The sequence below is a fragment of the Bidens hawaiensis genome, unplaced genomic scaffold (assembly GCF_021521415.1).
Source record: "Bidens hawaiensis isolate Kalapana, Puna unplaced genomic scaffold, B.hawaiensis_p1.1 tig00039502_1, whole genome shotgun sequence".
Classification (NCBI taxonomy): domain Eukaryota; kingdom Viridiplantae; phylum Streptophyta; class Magnoliopsida; order Asterales; family Asteraceae; genus Bidens; species Bidens hawaiensis.
Genome location: NW_027496947.1, coordinates 37,879 through 58,249, shown reverse-complemented (window position 1 = coordinate 58,249; position 20,371 = coordinate 37,879). Strand labels below are relative to the sequence as shown.

Sequence of the window (20,371 nt, the reverse complement as noted above, 5' to 3'; positions counted from 1 at the left end):
CGATGAATGTCACGTTCAGATGCCAAAGCCCATGACAGCTCTTGAAATAAAAGTCTTCATCAATAACTTCACATGTAGCGAAAGCGAACAGTGATGGGTCTAGATGACACTAGTCCCCTTTTGATGTTAACAGATGTATCCATAAATTTTTATACACCACATATATGCATCATCTGCAAACATACACAACCATATTCTAGGATTTTCATTATGTTATAAAAAAACTGAATTTATTTTATAGTGTTTTCCCTAAATATGTAGAGTGTAGACAACCATATATAATTCATGACATTTGCAGTTAAACTCACCCCTTAAAACTCATCAATAGGGGGAAATTAATACAAAACATTATCCGAAGTGCATACCAATTGCATCCGCATGCATAAGCTTCTTGTACCCAGGCCCACCATTGGCATTCAGTATCTGAAGGCCCAGTTTGGACCATGAGACTAAACCATGCTTTTTGTTTAGCCCAAACTTTAATAACCCAGTTACAAAATGATTAAAATATGATTGGTTTTCTCGTTTTACTAAAGCTTGAATTTTTTTTTTTCATATACAATTTACTTTACTTTAAATACGTTTTCTTTAATCTTATTAAATGATCTTGTCATTTGGATTTTACAGTTTTATTATTTTTAGGTAAGAGAAGATAATATTGTTTGTAGTTATTAATTTTGTATATAACTTTAATATAAGTCTTATATTTCAATATTCAATAATTTTAATTAATTACAATTTATGCAGTTCTTAAAACCTGTCAAAACAATCTAACCGGTCAGACCAATGAACTGGTGACCACCAGTTCGATGTCCTGTTCGGTTGTGAAAACATTGGTTTAGTTCTAAATTGTAACTTATGCCATTTATAGTTTGGAATATTTTCTAGCCTATTTTCTTTTGTCCAGTTGGTCCAAATATGATTATGTTGGCTATTGGATCACTTATATAGATTGGCTTTTGTAATTTAGTTGGTTAATTAGTGAAAATATAGATTTTATGCTTAGAACGATATAATTTTAAGATCAAACTAATAGTACAAAACATGTTAGTTGTAATTCATAAATTAGATATTTAATTTGACTTCCTAATAAAACAAAACCTATGAATCATCACTTATATTCACTTACTCGTGGACGAGCTTATTCTCACGGGTCGGGCCCAACCCCAAAAAAGTAGGACGGAAAATGTGCACTTTTGGGGTATGTGTATTTTTCTTATGGAGACCACCCTATAGAAGACCCACTTATGAATTAAATAAGTAACCAATAAACACAAGCCGTCAAAATAAATGAATAAATATGATCCACAAACACTTGATAAGATGACATGCTGAAGTTTGTAAAAAAAAAATGTTTTGAACGACGAATATTATATAAAGCACCGACTAGCAAGAAACTAGCCGGGTAAAAACAAGAAAGAAAATTACATGAAGAAAAGAGAGTTCTTCAACCATTCTAGTCAATTAACTTTACACCTATTTTTCCTACACGAATACTAAAAAAAAAGAAAGAAAAGAAGTAACATCATCAAACAACATCGCATACTTGATACGTCTTTTCAAAAACGACATCAATTCGAAGCTTCCAAATTGTTCACCAAGCGACATATATAATCGCACCCACAATTTCTTTCTTAAGCACACTTAAAGACGAGTTTTCATCCCACTCCATGAAATCAGTTGGAAAATGCATGGCTGACAACTTCACATCAAGTCACATTTCAACCAAATCCCAAATCTTCACCGAGGCGCACTCTCCAAAAACATGAATAGCGGATTCCGACCCATTGTTACACAAGGGGAAACTAGTGGACGGAACATCTATCACCATAGTAGCCAAATTTGTCCGAGATGGCAACCGATTTCCCACAACCTTCCATCCATAAATCTTTATTTTTCAAGGCAAACAAGGGAACCAGTTAATTTCCTTGAATCACTAAAGAGTGTACTATTATCATGTGTCTCTCAAATCCCCTTAACCGAGAATTCATGCATCCCTTGCCACGACCGAACCCACTGATCATTAGCATTCGAAAGCGAAACTTTATCAATCAAATTTTGCATAGTCATTTCAGCATCCCATCGGAGATACCTACACCACTCCCACGACGAGATCTGGCATATCGTGTATACCCGTACACGAGAAGACACGAACACGAAACATGTATACATGTACACAACACGAAAACTTATCGTGTACCTGTATCACAAACCTGTTAATGTTAGGTATACACGATAAGACACGAACCTATTAATATCGGTGGCACCACTGCAACTGCGAGGAGGCTGAACTGCCGGAGAATCAGAAATGTGGAAAGATAGACTTAAGAATCGAAGGGCTAAGACTACAATAGATGTGGAGGGAAACCACCGGACTACCGAATATTCGGAGAGGGAGAATCGGATAAGGGTTTATACACCGTCTGCTTATGTTGGATTGGAATGATGTGCGTCGTGTTCAATTGCTTGGTATAAAAATTTAAGGTATACAACATACTATATTATTATATATATTATTTATAAAAAAATATAATCAGGTAATTAACAGGTACAAGGGTATTTTACGCGTTTAGACACGAAAATTAACAGGTCGATTTGTGTCTACCTATTTAGTACACGAACCTATTAAGGCCATACATGATACATGCTAAAGTTGTGTAGGTTCGTGTCGTGTATTTGTGTATCATGTCCAAATTGCCAGCCCTATCCACGACTCTTCCATCACCCTTTGCGCCACTGAACAATTCTTTACCATTACTAATGCGTATAACCATGGAAACTTCTCTTCTAAACATAGAGTATGGCACCAAGGATGATTCCAAAACAATGTTTCTATTTCCACTGCCAATTTGTTTTTTTGATCAAATTGAAAGGTATGATATCTGAGACATTAAGCTTTGAAAATTATTTTAACATTCTCTGTCAAACGCTATTTCCTTTAAAAGAAGAAAACAAATCTCTTTTCAAATCATTGAATATAAATATTCATGATGTGGACGCTGACTAGGCAGGTAAGGACGCTTAAAAGCCTCTTAGCATTGAAGATAGTCTTATTTAAAATAGTTGAGTTTGAAATTGAGGCTTTGGACTATCCGTTATGGGAGGTGAAATGATCAAGGTGAAAGAGACAAATTATGACGTGTAGGAGATGGGGTGGTAAATCGGTTTTCACTGTGTTTTAGTTGGTTTTAAGTGAAGATAGATTTTCCGCTATGTAACGATTGAAACTTAAGATTAAACATATTATAATATAATGTTGTAAAATTTTTAAGATCAAACAATTAGTAACAAACATGTTATAAAGTTGTAAAACTTTTATATCCAATTATCATTACTCAATAGGTCAAAAAATTCGTAATATGAATAATTTATAAAACTTCCTTATTTTTATTAACTATGCCATCTTCATTTTAAATTAAACTGTCATTTTCCACTAGCATTTTGTCAAGTTTTGTAGTTGCATGTGTCTCCGCGACCATGCGTTCTTTTATATAATAATTTTATTTGAACGTCCTTTTATATAATTATTATATAATTTGACTTCCTAGTTGAAAACAAAAAAGGATAAATCATCGACTCTTGTTTCAATTATTTATAGATGACCTAGTTGTGAGGGTCGGGCCCAACCCATAACGTGGTTTGGAAAATATGTAAGCACTTTTTGAGGTTTCTTCTATCGGGACCGTTTTTAAGATTGTGACCACTCTTATTAATATATTAATGGTTCTAGTGTTCCGACGTCATTCCCAAAGTAAGTTTCACACCCCTCAAACTCATACGGCCGTTTGTTTGAAAAGTACATGAGCTATGATGATTTGATATTCTACCTCGCATACTGTTTTTTAGGGATGAGCATTTTGTCCCAAATACCCGTACTCGTACCGATTTAGTATATTCGATACGAGTATTGGTACTCATTTTTGTTGAATTTTGGTACGGGTATAACCGGGTACGGGTACGGTACAAGTACATTCGGTATATTATACCCGTTTGGAATGCGTAGAGATTTTTATGTGATTCTCAATATTTACTATCTATAATTAAATTCTCTATATTCAATTCTCCATATAATAATCAAACTTATCATTATCATTATAATTAATATTAATATTTCACATAACGATTAGGGCTAATTCTCCGTATTTCATTCTCCTTCTCACTTCAGTCATCATCAATCAACCAACTGTTGGAGCATCGAACATCATCAGCCATTAAGCATCAACATCATTTAAATTATATATCATAAAAAAACAGGGACTCAAGTCAATTCATGTTGTTTGTTACTTGTAAACATATCATTACACGGACTAATTCATGTTGTTTGTTACTCGTACCGGTGTCGGTTTCAAGATCATTAAAGATTTGGATATAAAAAAGAAAAGTTGTACATAAGCGGGTACCGTACCCGAAATACCCGTACCAATACCCGTACCCGTAACTGTACCATACCGAAAAATTTGGTACGGGTATTGGGACACGATTTTATTGATTTTCGGTACGGGTACAACAGGGTACAAGTACAGGTATGGATACTGTTCCAAGCTCATCCCTCCTGTCTTTTGAAAAGTTGAGAAGCTATAATTTGATATCTTAATCTTAAACCGTTGTTTGAATAATCCTCAATGTGGGACTAGAATGAGGATGACATGTGTATAGGAGGTCCCCTTAAAGAGTTATAGAAGTAGTCAATAAACATAAGTGAGTCCATGCAAATAGACAAATACAATCTTTAAATTTTTGACACGTTCGTTTTGAATGATATTGATATTTATTTATATATAACATTTCAATTTTAAACAAATACAATAAAACAATACCCAATTTCATGTTGGGTAAAATAGTTACAATATGAAGTAGAAAATATAGAATTACTAGAACCGTTGGATGTTTCAAAGATAACCAATCAATCATCCAACGACAAAAACAAGCTTTATATTTTTTTATTATGGTTCACAATAGTGACTCCTATTGCGAACCCTAACTTTGAGCCCACCATTCATGTGAGCCGTGAGCATTGGCACAAAAACCGGTTCTTCCGAACTAACCGGTTCAAGCTCGAACCGGTTCAAAACCGACGCCATTACATATTTCATTTGCATAAACGCCATTTCTTTGCCTAAACAAACCCTTGGACCGGCTTGAAAAATAGGAAACTTATACGGGCTTTCCTTCTTTAAAACACCCGACTCAACAAACCATCGGTCCGGGTTAAATTCCAAACAATCTTTTCCCCATATTGTTTCCATCCTCCCCATACCATATGGGAAGTACATCACTCTGTTCCCCTTGTAAACTCGTGTCCCATCTGGTAACACGTCGTCACTGGCGGCGTGCTTAGAGTCCCACACCACCGGAGGGTACAACCTCATCGATTCACACAAACACGCTTTCAAATAATCCATTTTTTTCAAATCGTCAAAGTTTAGTTTACCGTCGTCTTTATTAATGAACGCAACATCCTTTAAAACATTTTTCTCGGCATTCAAATTTCGTTGCAACAACCAAAAAAGCCATGTCATTGCCGCTGATGTCGTGTCTCTTCCTGCCATCAAAAAGCTAATTACCATGTCACGAACCATATCATCGTTGTGACCGGCGGATATGAAACGCGATAACAAATCTCTATTGTTATCGCTCCCGTTCATCTGTTCTCGCCGTTCACGTATTATATCGTTAACGGCTCGATGGACGACTTCAACAGCTTCTTTTAGCTTCCTTTCACTTCCCACGTTAAAAAATCTCTTGACCTTCCACACCCAAGTGGCCAGCGCCCTGCCACGCATGGCGCTGGCCCCCGCTGCCACATCAAATGCTGGTGCTAGTGGTGGGACAGATCTAGTGTAATCCAAACAACACGGGTCCCACCCTAGTGATATTTTACAAATAGTATCAAAAGCTAACCTTCTAAGGACATCTTGCATGTCCAACACCTCGTTGTTTTGGACAGCGTTTTCTAGTAATGGAACAAGTCTATTTGTCACTTCTTCTTCAAGAACACTAACCACGAACTCGCGCAACGATTTTGCGCTAAATTCGTGGCTAGCTAACTTTCGTTGGGTGCTCCATAGATCACCATCCACGTTAAATATTCCCATTCCTAGAAAGTTTCCTAGGAGGTCCGTGAATGGTTTGCCTTTCGGGTAGTTGTCGAATTTTGTTTTTAGAATATGTTCGATGTTGTCAGGATTTGCGGTGACGATCATTTGGTTTTTTCGGCTACCAAATCGATTTAAAGCTATGGTTTGCGATGGTGACACCTTTAGGAGGTCAGTGAACCAGTGGATGAGCCTGTGGCTGTTCTGATGGAACGAAATCAACGAACCGATAACCGGATATGAACTATGTCTACACCCGGTGGCAGTGGTGGTTTTGGTGGTGGTGGACTTGATTAATATTCTAAGCATGGAAAACAAGTATAGGAGTACAAAAACAAGAGAGAGAAAGTGGAGGAGAGAGAGTAAGTCCATGGTGGTGTAGTGGTGGTGGTAGATGGTGGTTGTGTACTTGAGTTATGCAATGGTGGTTGTGATGCCGTTTGAGAGACTTATGGTTTACTCTTTTATAGCATAAGTATTTAATAATGGCACGATTATCACGCATGCCGTAATATCTAGAGATCAACTTTAAATGATCATTTGAAACACGTGCTTAAAGACACGAGTATTTACTTTGTAAGATTGTTGAATTATTATTTCAATATACTTTTAGATGGGTAGTTGTCTCAACAAGTAAGGAATCATGTGGTTGATAATCATGTTTTAAACTAAAATATAAAAACATATAATAATAATAATCACCGACTAGCTATATCATATATGTCTGTATACGTAGTTTGTTAACCTTAATAATTCGTTCATTGCTTGAAGATTTGGATTCTACATTGGCTTTAAAGGTGAGGAGTATGACCATAGCAATGATGATGAACCGCATTCATCTTCAATTCTCTTACCCGAAGAAAATTAGATATCTATACTGATAACTCAAATCATTATTGTAGGTCGTCGAAATGGATCTGGAAATGTAATTAGTGTTCGGATCATACACAAGCCTATCAATAATATTGTCCTACGATTACCAATTAGGAACTCATAGTAACCCAATCACACTTCATTCCAATAGTTTAAAGAATACGCTCGCTCATTGGTCCAAAAGTTCTACCCGAATATCCCAATTGAAGAAACACCAACCCCACCCGATTCATGGTACGCCTTCCCTCATTTTCTTCAAGTTTGTGGTGGTGGTGGTAGAGAGCAAGCAAAGATAGATAAAGGGGAAATGTAATTCTGAAATTCGACTTTCAAAGAATGACATAAATGATACTCCATGTAAAAAAGAAAAACGGGAGTAGTCTTTCATTAGCTTGGGAATGTTGAGAAAAATAGGTTGAAAGTTGGGATTGTCATTAAATATTTTTAAGTTGCGTTTAACGTCGGCAAATAGATCAAAGCTAAGATTATTAAAATTCAATTAAAAAAATAATGTTAATTTGTGTTAAATTACTATGCTTAGCATATCTAATTTTAGTAACGTTGTTGTTATTGAATCTTTAATTTGAATGTTATGGCTCGATTTTAATCTATGAAATAGCTCAAACTAGTTATCGGTTTGGTTTCACGATCAATTTATTTTTTACTTAATGTTTAATCAGTCGATTTCAATATTTTCAAACCGTAGCAAACAGTTTTATTTACTTATTATGCCGAAAACCAGTCAAATAAAACCAACCTGAACAGTGAGAATTTTATATATTGCATGTATGTGTGTGTATGCTAAGTTAATGTAAAAAATCAATAGTTTTGTGAGAAAAATAAAAATAAATCTAGGCCTTCGATTTATAATCTAGTAGTTGAGATTAGTTGTTTCTAAAAACTATATGGTTTCTTATTTACATAGTATAGTGTTTTATTTACATGGTGTACTTTATTTTAAATTCTTCTCATATATACTTTTTACAAAACAATTGTTTTTTATGTATACACACATACATACATACATACATACATACATACACAGATATACATATATATATATATATATATTATACGTAAATAAAATTAAAATGATAAAGTATAATTGATAAAAGTAAACCCATCCCCACTTGTGGCCTAGTGACATAAAGGATTGGGTTTTCTAGTGAAGACCCAAGTTCGCCCTATTTGCGTCACTTTGGGTTAGTGGCGAAGCTTGGACTGAGGTACCGGGGGCGAGCTCAAAATGTATACAAAATTTCCCAAATGATGGGGGGCCGGACTCAAATTTTCGGCCAAAAAAGGCTAAACTTAGACTACGTATAAATTTTTTCGATCGAAAACGGGTAAATTTACACTACTGCACACAAAAACAGGGGGGTCGGGGCCAGCTCTGGCCCCAATGAAGATTCGCCCATGCTTTGGGTGGATATTGGTAATGAAATATTTGAGCTATGCTTTGCGAAGTTGGCAGTTTGGATCCTGAGCGCACCCAGGTTTTCGTCCCACCGTGTGTTACGCCATAAAGTTCTGCTCTTGTGGTGACACAACGACTGTCAAGTGACAGTCGACGATATGGTTTCCGGATGAACACCCAAATCAAACTCTGAAGCCAGCATGGATCCGTTTAAGGCAACCTAGTTTGACCAGAATAAGTGGGACAATGAAACTCTACAAGTTTGAGAGTACAATAATGTTTTAAAAACCGGTATTTTATTTGTATCGGATTGGATTAAAAAATGGTACAACCGGTTGAACCGGGTTAAACCGTAAGGTTCAACTAGTTGAATAGTTTACCTTATAATTTTTTATAAATATAACTTCAATCAAAAAATAACACAAAAGTAAATGATTTCATACCAAAAAATAATCCTACATTAGAAAATAATGCAAAAGCACTCATTTTTTTAAAAAAATAGTCATAAAGTTTACATGTTTGAATGTAAAATGTTAGGTTAAAAGTAATTTAAAAAAATATGGGCCGCAAATATCAAATATTTTTCGGACATAAAACCGGTTTGCCGGTAAAAACCGGTATTTTAGACAAAAATCGCCGGTACGATGTTCTAGCAAACCGACCAAAAATACCGGACTCAAAATACCGGCATGTTGTACGAAATCCGGTTCACCCGACCGGTTTAAACCGGTTTTTAAAACATTGATACAATCCCTAAACACTAAAAAATACAGTGGTCATGTAATAAAAAAAAGACACCAAAGTGGCTCAGCCCATTTTCACACAGTCAAACGTCAAACATAGTAAGTCGGCCCTCTTCTGTGGGTTTTTTAAATTCGAACTTTCCACGTTCCAACAGCAAACAACTAAGAGTTTAGAGCTTATCTTATTTTATATTTTTACTTGTTTCTGAACAACGTTGTTAATTAATTTTTTTTTTCACATTGTTTGGGGCATGTTTGACAACTTGTTATATCCTCTAAATTTTGAACAACTTTACTTGTATATATCATACCTTATTTTGAAGATCTTGTATAAAGGCCCAATGAGTCCGAACAATGAAACCAAACCATACTCAAATCGTCATTAATGGCTTGATTTGATTTGGTTTAACTGTTTTTTGGTTTGGTTTCGGTCTACCAATATTAAGAACTCGTTAGTAATGGTATAACCAAAAACTCATGAAAACCGACCTTAAATACCCCATATTTTTAATGCGAGTTAACTGAAATTGAGGTGCGTGTGACAAGTTGGAATTCAATTTTGTTGATCTTGTATATTTTGAGGGCTTGTATCTAAAATTATTTTCTTTTTTTTTCGTTTTCTGTTTTGCTCTTTTTTCCTGTTTGTTTTTAATAATTTTTTTAATTGTGTTATTTTATTAATATTTTAAGAGAGAGTTGAAGGGGACCAAATTTCGGCTATAAAAGAAGCAATTATAGTCACTTACCGTCCAACACAAGCTACCACTTCATAAAGTGTTGTCTTTATCAAAACCAATCACTTATAATTGGTTACTCGTTAATTTAGCCACATGTGTAATTTATTATTATTATTTTCGATGATGATGCCGTATACGTTCAATTCTTTATGGTTCTTTAGTCTTAACTTGAAAAAGAAAGCACCGAATGCCTATAAAGAGTTGAGAATAATAATAAAATCAATTATGACTTTCTTTTTAGATAAAATGGTCGTCTTGCCGTCAAATTATATTTAGCAACGTGATTTTAATAATGATATATCTTACTTTTTTGGTGAATAGTAACTATGATTAAGCTTCAACGTTTTTTTAAAACCAAGACTAACTCGAACTTAAGTTTTGAAGAAACACTAAATGACCCCGGCAGATTACGGATGATCTTAGGGTTAAGTAGATGTTTCCCACGAGGGTTAGATCCGGCAAAGATGGTTATTCTTCTTGACCTGCAAAACAGACACCGTGAACTCGTCACTGAGAAGGGGGGGTTCCTTCTTGTGACCACCATCCGGCGTGAGAATCAGACTAGATTGCTCTGAATATAAGTGTATATTGAGAGAAATAGCTAGAGAGAGGATAAGATGATGATACCGTTCCAAGATGTTGGAGTATTTATAGCCGAAGGTAGGTTTCCAAGCAGGTACGGCCAGCTGTATAATATTCCTTTTCCACCAACTACGGGCTACGTACGTGCCACGATGGGAGTTGGTGGGTAGGCAGCGGCTGATAGTGACATTTTGTACTGGAGCGTGCTCCTCCTCGTACTATTGTCTACTTTTTTAGCCCAACTATGAACTTAAGTTTTTAGCTCAACTTAAACTTTTAGTTGAACTGAACTTGCAATGACACGTTTCATAAACAATCCTAATATACATAGATATGCTTATTTCAGAAACAATAATATATTTGGACTACAAAAGTTGCACAACTCACTTGTACGTCGGTTATATGACCGTTTGATGCATCATACTAAAAAATCTACGTAATACGGTTATTTTGTTACGAAGTGAACGTCTCTCTCCCTCAGTCCGTCCCTCGCGTGTGTGTCAAGCAACTTCCAATAAAAGGTTATGTGTCTTGTTTTATTTACGCCGAACATTTTGACCCAACCTGCCTCCCATGTCAAAATGCTTTTGCAATCATCACTGCGTATGACACGAATATGTGGATAGTGGATAATTATTCGACAAGTATGGCCCATTTATTTTCTGATAAATCCATTTGTTCCTTGAAAAAATGTTAATTATGATCAGACAGACTTTGTACAACTTTACAAATCTTCTAAGACGAGAATTTAATGGCATCGTTTAAAACATGTTGAAAAGATTTCGGCAACTTGAAGACTTGAAGTGTAGAGTAGACATTGGGCACACCGTCCAAAATGAGGATGCCCAGCCTGTGTGCGCCCGTACCAATTGGACCAAGCTCATCCACAAGTTGCAAGACATGATGGCGTTGTGGCTTTTAAAGTAGAAATGTTGGAGAGATGTCGTTTGACAAAGGTAAACAACAAAATAGTTGTTTCTGATATGTTACTTCAAAATTGACCTGTGAATTATATTTTGAAAAAATATGTGTTTATATTTTTATTAGTGGTTTTCGTTCATGTAATTTGTCTAAATTTGCGGTTTTAGTCCAATAGTTTTAAATTTGCGGTTTTAGTCCAATAGTTTTTAAATTTACGATTTTCGTCCGTGTAAATTCATTTCATTTGCAATTAAACCCGACCCCCACTAACTCCGTTAAGCTTGGTCGTTAAATCCGTCAACGTGCCCCTCACGTGAGGGACAGTTTTGTCCTTTTTCTCTCCAAATAAACCTCAACCCTAATTCGCAAGCCACCTCAGGGGGTGGGGTGGGGTGGGGTGGGGTGGGGTGTATTCGAGAAAAAAAAAGGACAATATTGCCCCTCACGTGAGGGGTATGCTGATGAGTTTAACGATCAAACTTAACGGCGTTAGTGTGTTCGGGTTTAATTGCAAGTGAAATGAAACCACATGGACAAAAATCGCAAATTTGAAATTATTTGACTAAAATCACAGATTTAGACAAACCATATGGACGAAACCGCAGTTTACTCATTTTTTAAGAAGATCAACTAACTTACTGTTACCAAACACACACTACCTAACAATAAGAATATAAGATCATAAATTGAATGGTAAGAGTTTTGAAACATGGCTAATACATTATACAATTGCAGATTAAAATAGTAAACCTTAAAATAATAAATAGGATAATACATGTGAAAATGACTCGTGTACAGACTAATTTTTTTTATCAAGTTCATGAATATGTTAATATTACAATTTATTGGTAACCCAATTAAGCATCGTGTTTCTCTATATCTACAATTACCTTGTAAGAAACAAAGATTCTTTTCAAAAGATTATTGTTGTGGTTTATTAAGGTTATCAATTGTGTCGGTTGACGGGTTCAGATTGAACTAATTTTATTTATATAACATGGTTGAAGCATATTATATACAAGAAACGACGAATATTTAATGGCAAGTTCAGTTTACACAACTTGTTAATTTGAAGCTCTGAACCGTCATCTAAATAGCTAAACCCAACTTTTTAAACAATAAACGGAAACACAATATCTTAAACCGGATGTATCTATGCTAGGGAGGCTTCAACGATTTACAAATGCCATTTTTGTTTCAATAAGTTAATCGTTTTTTGTTTATTTTGTCACGAATTTTTTGTACATCCTAAACTTGAACTCGGAATCTTTGGATATTTAAGAGATTTTGTCTATGCCACTTGATCACTAATCCCAGGACGTAAGTGATTTTGTTTTACATTTTCGTTTTCTTATCCACTAAAAGTATCAACTAAGAATGACATTCATAAAACAAAACCACCTTAATTTTTTTATTCTATTACATAAGTAGTAGTGTATGAATCAGTTTTCGTAGTTCATTTAAATATAAGATGCAATTTATACTTCTAGTTATTATAATACAAAAAAAATTATATTTGAATATTTTAATTTATTTATTAAATTTTAAAACTTACTATCAAACACACACCACCCAAGAACTAGATAGCAAATTGAATAGTATTTGTTTCGATTTTTTAATCCTGCCTCACACATTATACACTTACATATTAAAAAAGTAGACCATATGTTAATATGATAATATACGTGAAAGTGACTAATGTTCAAACTAATCTTTTATTATCAAGCATGTATTTAAACTACTTTATCGGTAATCCAAATAAAATAAAATGCAATACCCTTGTCAAAAGCAACGATTCTATATAAAAACACTAGTGTTTTCCTTGTCGTATCAATAGTGTTGGATTGACAAGTTAAGCAGAAAAATCAAATACTACCTATAATTTTATTCATGTGAACAAAAATAATCCTAACACGCACACACTTAGAGCCATGCAGCTCGAACGTGTTTATCAATTTGTAAAAAAATGTATTGTTGGGTAGAAATGTCTAACTAAACGGTATAAAGAAGTCAACCCGAACACAATGGGTTATATATGACAAACCCAAGACCATATTGTTTAAAGTCGTGGCATATATTGACACGACGACCCTAGTTTTTTTTTTTACAATACTATGTTATGTGTGTGGCCAACGATCTAAACCACTAAGAGTGGCTCTATAAAAGCGTAAGCTATCCCGAGCTCAAGCCTAAGGTTCTTTAACAAACAAGTCTACTCCCGAGCTAACTCACAATCCTAAACGAGTCTATGATTTATATAATGCTTAATTTATAAGATATATATATATATTTATATAATTATTATATCTATAATTATGATAAAAATAACTAAACTGGAACGACTTCTCATATTTCACACACCAAGATGACTTTTAACATGGACTTATAAACATATATAAATTAATTATTGAATAATAATTAATTATTGAATAATAAACGAGCCAAGTTTTAGATTGACAACTACTCGTGAATTGAGCCCCCGCGGTCTGAGTAGGCTAAACGTAACATCACACGAGAATCAAAATAACTGTATTACCAAAATGAACTAGAAAGATAACAACAGTACAGTACACCCCATGTGCCAGTAGTAGGTCACATCCAGAATCCACATGCACAAAACTTCTAATTAAATAACAGTTAAAAGTGACAACTCATTTCACTGATGCAACCAAAATACACAAGTAATTTGGGCCCAGTAAGAGTCTAGAGGGTGCACTTAATATATAAATATATAGATATATATATATTCTTACATACTGATGCACAACCTTATAATGGGTTGGCTGCAGATGAGCTTGCAGAAGCAGCACTTGATCTCAGCCGTCCGATCAACTCATCCTATCACCACAAACACCATATCATATTAATCTAATTGCGAGATAAAATGAAGAACAGAAAATTAGGGAACCGGAAAGAAGACTTTGAACCAAATACAAACTTGAAGTTTTCTAATTAAAAACAAGACATGTGCATACACACACATATATATAGAGTAGCGAAAAAGAGAAAAAGATTAGAGTATACAATGCTTGTGTCGGTTTTGGGTCCAAACCTAACTTAAAACTGAAAACTAAGAGTTTGGAATTTTGAAAACAGTTCAATTTTGGATTTTACAGTGGGTTCGGTTCGGTTTCAGTTTTACCAGTTGGGCTCGAAAATTGTGGGCCAAAAAAAATGATAAGAGTTTGAAATTTGAGCCTAATTATTTTTGTTAATTAATATGATTGGTTGATTTTTATAAAATTTGGACTTAAAATTTATGGACTATAACATTTGTTACTTTCTAATAACTTACTTAAAATCGGTTTTCGGTTCGGTTCGGATGCAGCCTATTCGGTTTCTCGGTTGACAAAAACCCAACCAAAAAATCATTTTGTAAAAACATAAACAAAATCTCAGTTTTTAATCGGGTTCTTCTATTAAGTAGGTTCTTTTGGTTTCGTGCACACCCCTAAAAAAAGAGGCGGTTACATAACCGAACCGAAAACCTGTATGGTCCAGTTCTCTGCCCATGATCTGGAAAAAGGCGTCCCGTCCGATCCAAATCCAACCCCAATTATCCTTAGTTCCATTATTTTGAAAACCAATAAGAAGATAGAGAGTTCAGGCTAAGTCAGACGGGCCTCGGTTTGGATCTTTTTAGTATGAGTATGGGCCGATATATGCACACCCATGGGTATAATAGCATGTAAGTCAATATCTCAAAATGTTAAATTAGGTTATTTTCTGGCATAATGAAGCATTTAATCCCTGAAATTAAATTAGGTTATTTTCTGGCATAATGTACATTGATCAACGTTTCTTAATTTGGAGGGAGCGTTAACGATCTTTTACAGTTATGAAACTGTTGATTCAAAATAAAGAACTATAACATAAGTTAGTACCAAAGTTCTAAATTCTTATGTGTTTATACGATCAAGACAATATATGTTTATCAATTCCAGGCTTTGTATAATTCCAATAAAAAATTCAAGTGATTATTGTATGTAATATATAATTCATGTGATGTTTATATGCAGCAAAGAATCTTAAATCGTTCAATGTGAAGAAAAATTGTATAATGCAAGTTATACATACCTTCTTCCCTCTGACGGAGAGACCTCTCTCCTTCAAAAGCGCTCGAAGTCTCTCAACGGTCAAACTTTGAAGATTTTCAGGTAACTTAGTTCTTGATCCGTCTACATGACGAAGAAATGTCACTAAATGCATCATAATGAAAACTTTTGCCACCATATTACCAAATGAATAGATTAATTAATTTAATTTTAAGTAACAGTTGCAATTCAACTCCTTTACTTGTGGACGGGTCAATTCCAACTATTAGGTCAAACAAGCAAAAAGGACCTAGCTTGAGAGAAAAAGGTCAAGTGTATCAAAATTCAACCGTTAACCAAAGTGTTTCTTAATGCATAAACCTCCAAAATCATGTTGTTAAAAAAGTAATCAACTATTAATGAAATAATATAATTTTATAAATACACTAACTCTTTATGGAAATTGTGTTTCGGATCAGTTTTGACTCGTACTTATAAAATTACTAGTTTTGACCTGAATCTTACACGTACCGTTTTGGCTGATAGATGCCGTCCTCTTGGCAGAAGCCCTGCCATCAGCTGCTTTTTCCGGGGCCCTATAAGTAGAATAATAATATGATTATCAACCAATAAGCAATAAACACAAATAACTGAATACTTAACATCTTCAAGACGTGTGTCAAACATTAAAATTCAAGATTACATGTAACATATATAAAATACCTCTTTCTTGAGTTTTCACCAGTACTCTTTGACCCCTTTGAACTTTGTTGCTTAAGCACAAGCGATCTAATCAGTATGTTCACTTGATCCGTCTTTATAAGTTGACTTTCTGAGTAAACAAAACATCGAGTCAACTCTTACCGTTAAACATGCCACATTCAATATTTCTTTATTGTCATTATCCTTATCACATTCACAATTCACTATCCACACGTGGCGTAAACGTGCATTGCAAATTATAACACGGCAAATCAAATGAGAGTCTGAATTGTGTCATTTGAATATATGGCAAAAAAGATAAGATTTTTGAAACTGACCTGGAGGTGATGTGTCCTTCACAGGTACATAGACCTTCATTGTGCCCTGCGTAATCACATGAATTCAACAACCAAAAATAAATACATATCAAATGTCCCACAAATTTAAATCTTCACACATTTTTACATTTATGTGTATCAATTTGGAAGGTGTTTATGACTGATCACAAGTTTAAAACAATAGATCTTTAACAATCAAGTTCATTTCTTGTCAAACAAAAACTTAATAATCTAACAATTTAATAAAATTTACAACAATTTGTGTGTGTGTGGGGGGGGGGGGGGGGGGGGGGTGCTTAAAAAACCCTAGTTGAAAACAATTTACATTTCATCAAATTCAATTTAATCTAATGCAATTAATCAAACCCGAATTTCGATTCGCATTCTATATCCTCGGAAAGTGAGAACAATCCAATCGAATCACGATTTCAAACATAATTACAAAAATTGAGTTGCATTTCATAAAATTCAACTTAACCTAACACCATTGATCAAATCCGAAACTCGATTCGAGTTCTATACCATCAGAAGTGAAAAGGGAACTGACTGAATTGCGATAAATTAAAATAAAGGTCCCAACCCAATTTTTATTTTATTTTTGATGCCCAATTAGTTTTATCGATTAAAACGGAATTAAAGACGAACGTAATAAAAAAACCCTAATTGCAGAAAATTGAGTTACATTTCATCAAAATCATTACACCCAAACATTATTGATCAAATCCGAAGCTCGATTGCAATAATTTAGACTGAATTGAGCTCGATTGCAATAATCCGAAGTGAAAAGGGTCCGACTGAATTGCAATAATTTAGAGAAATGAAATTGAACAGAGAAAAATTAGGGCTTTTTGTTATAAAAAATTGAGTTACGTTTCCTCAAATTCAAATTGCCCGAACTTCATTGATCAAATCCGAAGCCCGATTCGCATTCTATACCATCAGAAGTGAAAAGGTTCCGATTGAATTGCAAAATTTATAAAAACTGAAAATAAACTGAGAAAAAATAGGATTTTTTTATCAAAAATTGAGTTACATTTCGTCAAATTCAAATTACCCAAACGTCATCGATCAAATCCGAAGCTGGATTCGGGTTCTACACCATCGGAAGTGAAAAGGATCCGATTGAATTGCAATAATTCAAAATTAATATTATTGATGTTTACACCGGGACAATTACAGACTAACGACAGATAGACGGGCAACAAGCTGCGCCGCTACCCCCTTCTGAATAGCAAACCCTACCCTACTAAACACAACGTTCCCTTTAGCATTGGCGGAGTTACTGCTGACCACCTGCTGAACCCGCTTAAGGAACTGAACCGCGTCAGGGCCAAGAGCGCCAAAGGTGTCAAAAGCAAACGGTATGAACACGTGCTGATTCTCAAGGCAAGCTTTCTCGTGCTTAGCTACTTTACCCGCCTCTGCCTTGTTTATCGCATGACCCACCACAACCCATGGTCCCGTAGCCCAACGAGGGGGGACACACCTGTCAAATCAACGCACGCGTGCTTCCCTTTTTCCATCCAAAAACAAGAATATCAGCGGGTCGTAGGGTTGATCTCCCATCTAAAGGGTCGGTTAAGAAGTTCACCGGGGCTTCCTTTCTTGCCGAGATCCCGGCCCGCTTAAGGACGTCGTAAAGCACATCTCGAACTAGATCATGTCGATATTTAAAGCCTGGTAATTCTTTGCAATGGACTGCATGCTCCCCAAAAGAATCCAAACAAGCCTTTCGGCATACGGGACACGGGTCATCCACCGGGAAAAGGGGTACCATCAACCGGTATTTGAGGATGGCCCGATATTCCACTGGCGACATACATTGCCCTAAACCTTCAATGGGAACAACTGACAGGAAATCCAGAGCGTGAGGGGCACGTAAACACTCAAACACGGCTCGCTGTCGCGGGGACAAAGCGAACTTCTCTTCAACTGTCTTGACGATTTCACCATATAAGGCATTCGCCAAAATTTTCTGGGCTTTAGGAGGGGCAGTGTCTTTAAAGTCAAAACCGCCAAGATCAAGATCAGGAAGAGAATTATGCAGGGTATCCAAAGCACCCCTATAATCAGAGTCAAACAACCCACCCCCACACTCCGTAGGATGTGGTCTTGAAGAACCCAAGATTGGGCCCTTGAAGCCACAAAAGCGTAGGAAGAGGCATCCTCGGCCGAGCAAATCCCAAGACCCCCAAAACGGGTTGGGAGGGAAGCTAACCTCCATTGGAGGTCCCCAAAAAAGCACCACCACAAACAACAATGTCCTCGATCGCTTTCTGAAGACCCGTGTCAAAAACAGAGACGGCTCCTCCGACATAGGAAGGCTGACACGTCCTAAGCCCAAACAGTAGTTTAGCGACCCCCATACACGAACGAAGCAAGAGGAGTTCACTTTGAGGGTCACGAAGGCCTTTGAGGCATTTCATCAGCTTAACCGCACGTTTTGCTCTTTTGAGGGCCAAGCCACTAATAAACTCCTCGTTTCTACTGACAGCACCACCCAAAAGTTTCACACCATGCACCGGCCTACCAATCTCCCGCGGAAATAAACCCTCTTGATTCTTCGCCCCATCACATGTAGGCCAAAAAACTTCAGTTTTTTTTATGTTGAGAAGGAGGCCCAAAGAGGGGCCCTTCACTCTGATGATGTCTAAAGCCTTGGCAACCTGAGTAGATCGATGAGAAATGAAAAAAAATAGGGTTTTTGAAGAAGTACCAAATTGGAATAAATGACGGGTGATGAGAAGAGGCCTTTGGATGGTAGATCGATGAGAAACTTGGAGGCGCCGTTAGGGTTCTTGGAGAGAGTTGCAGGTCCGTCCATGGCGCCGGTTGAAGATGGTTTGATTTTAGCGCCGGCGGACGGTGGAGATGAAATTGATTTGACTACAAAGTGCCCGGGAAGATGGAATATATATAATGTTTATATTTTAGGTTACGTAGTACAATAGATTTTTTTTTATTTAAAATTTTAATTAATTTAGACAATATGTGTTTGGGAAATTGATGAAGTTAGTAAACAAATTGTAAAAATGTTGTTGAGATTTAATTCATTTGTTGAGTTAAATAGCTTATGCAATTGGTTTGGTTTGATTTGTAAACGAGTTGAATTAACTATAGTTTCTAGATTGTAATATCTATAGTTCAAATTAAGCTTAAATACTTTCAATGTTTTTAAATTTGATTTTTGTCATAACTTTCTTTTTCGTGTTTTAACTTTTAAATCAACTTAAATGAGAAAGCATTGACTAGTCTTTATCAGTTCATTTACTTATCAGTCATATATCATCTTTTAGATCAACAACTTAGGGATTGAATTAGGCAAGTTAGAAGATTGCAATGTGGATTATAAAATCTAAGAGATTGTTACTCGGCAATAGTTTTTGATTCTCATGACTTAGTTTCCTTCCTAGACTCGTCCAACTAATTCACAACTTAGGGATTAAACAAAGTTCGAAGATTGCAATGTGGATTATTAAATCTAAGAGATTGTTACTAGTCCTGAGTTCATGATTATCGCGACTAACTTTCCTTCCCGGACTCGTCCAACTAACTCGCAGCTTAGGGCTTACGTGGCTCACCATGCAATGTTATGTAATGATTCTAAAAGTTTTATAATAATTTATAATTCGGATTGAGTTCACATGAGATTGTATCATTTAATATAGTATGAAACATCCTTTTATTTTGCGTCGTCGAATAGTGAAAGAGGATATATGACTACACGAGTGCCGAGGAAAAGGGAATTTATATATGTGTTTGTTTAGAGAGTTTAGTTTTTTTGTTATTATATTTTTTTTTTTTAATTACAAATTTATTTTATATTGACAATATGTGTTTGGGAAGTTGATGAAGTTAATAAACAAATTTTAAAATGTCATTGAGAGTTGTTTGGTATGAGAGTTCAAATAGCTTATGAGTTGATGCTA

General features: G+C 35.5%; 2 protein-coding genes across 2 annotated transcripts; both read right to left on the bottom strand.

Moving 5' to 3' along the window:
- Positions 1 to 4,796: 4,796 nt before the first annotated feature.
- LOC143591280 (cytochrome P450 94B3-like) lies at positions 4,797 to 6,747 on the bottom strand. Its single transcript, XM_077071529.1, has one exon. It carries the CDS (start codon positions 6,465 to 6,467, stop codon positions 4,944 to 4,946), a length of 1,524 nt encoding a protein of 507 aa, XP_076927644.1. The 5' UTR covers positions 6,468 to 6,747; the 3' UTR covers positions 4,797 to 4,943.
- A 7,135-nt stretch (positions 6,748 to 13,882) lies between these two features.
- Positions 13,883 to 19,347, bottom strand: LOC143591279 (protein LOWER TEMPERATURE 1-like). Its single transcript, XM_077071528.1, has 6 exons — positions 19,159 to 19,347; positions 16,443 to 16,488; positions 16,126 to 16,234; positions 15,934 to 15,998; positions 15,446 to 15,546; positions 13,883 to 14,206 (listed from the first exon to the last, which is right to left on the bottom strand). Exons 1-6 carry the CDS (start codon positions 19,264 to 19,266, stop codon positions 14,138 to 14,140), a joined length of 498 nt encoding a protein of 165 aa, XP_076927643.1. The 5' UTR covers positions 19,267 to 19,347; the 3' UTR covers positions 13,883 to 14,137.
- Between the last annotated feature and the right edge of the window lie 1,024 nt (positions 19,348 to 20,371).

Bases quoted from the DNA above. Each gene is read 5' to 3' on its own strand.
- LOC143591279 (XM_077071528.1), bottom strand. From the start codon at position 19,266: ATGGACGGACCTGCAACTCTCTCCAAGAACCCTAACGGCGCCTCCAAG. The intron at 16,235-16,442 runs GTCAGTTTCAAA...TTGTTTACTCAG, and splicing joins GAAGGACACATCACCTCCAG to AAAGTCAACTTATAAAGACG. The intron at 15,547-15,933 runs GTACGTGTAAGA...TTCGTCATGTAG, and splicing joins GGCATCTATCAGCCAAAACG to ACGGATCAAGAACTAAGTTA.
- LOC143591280 (XM_077071529.1), bottom strand. From the start codon at position 6,467: ATGGACTTACTCTCTCTCCTCCACTTTCTCTCTCTTGTTTTTGTACTC.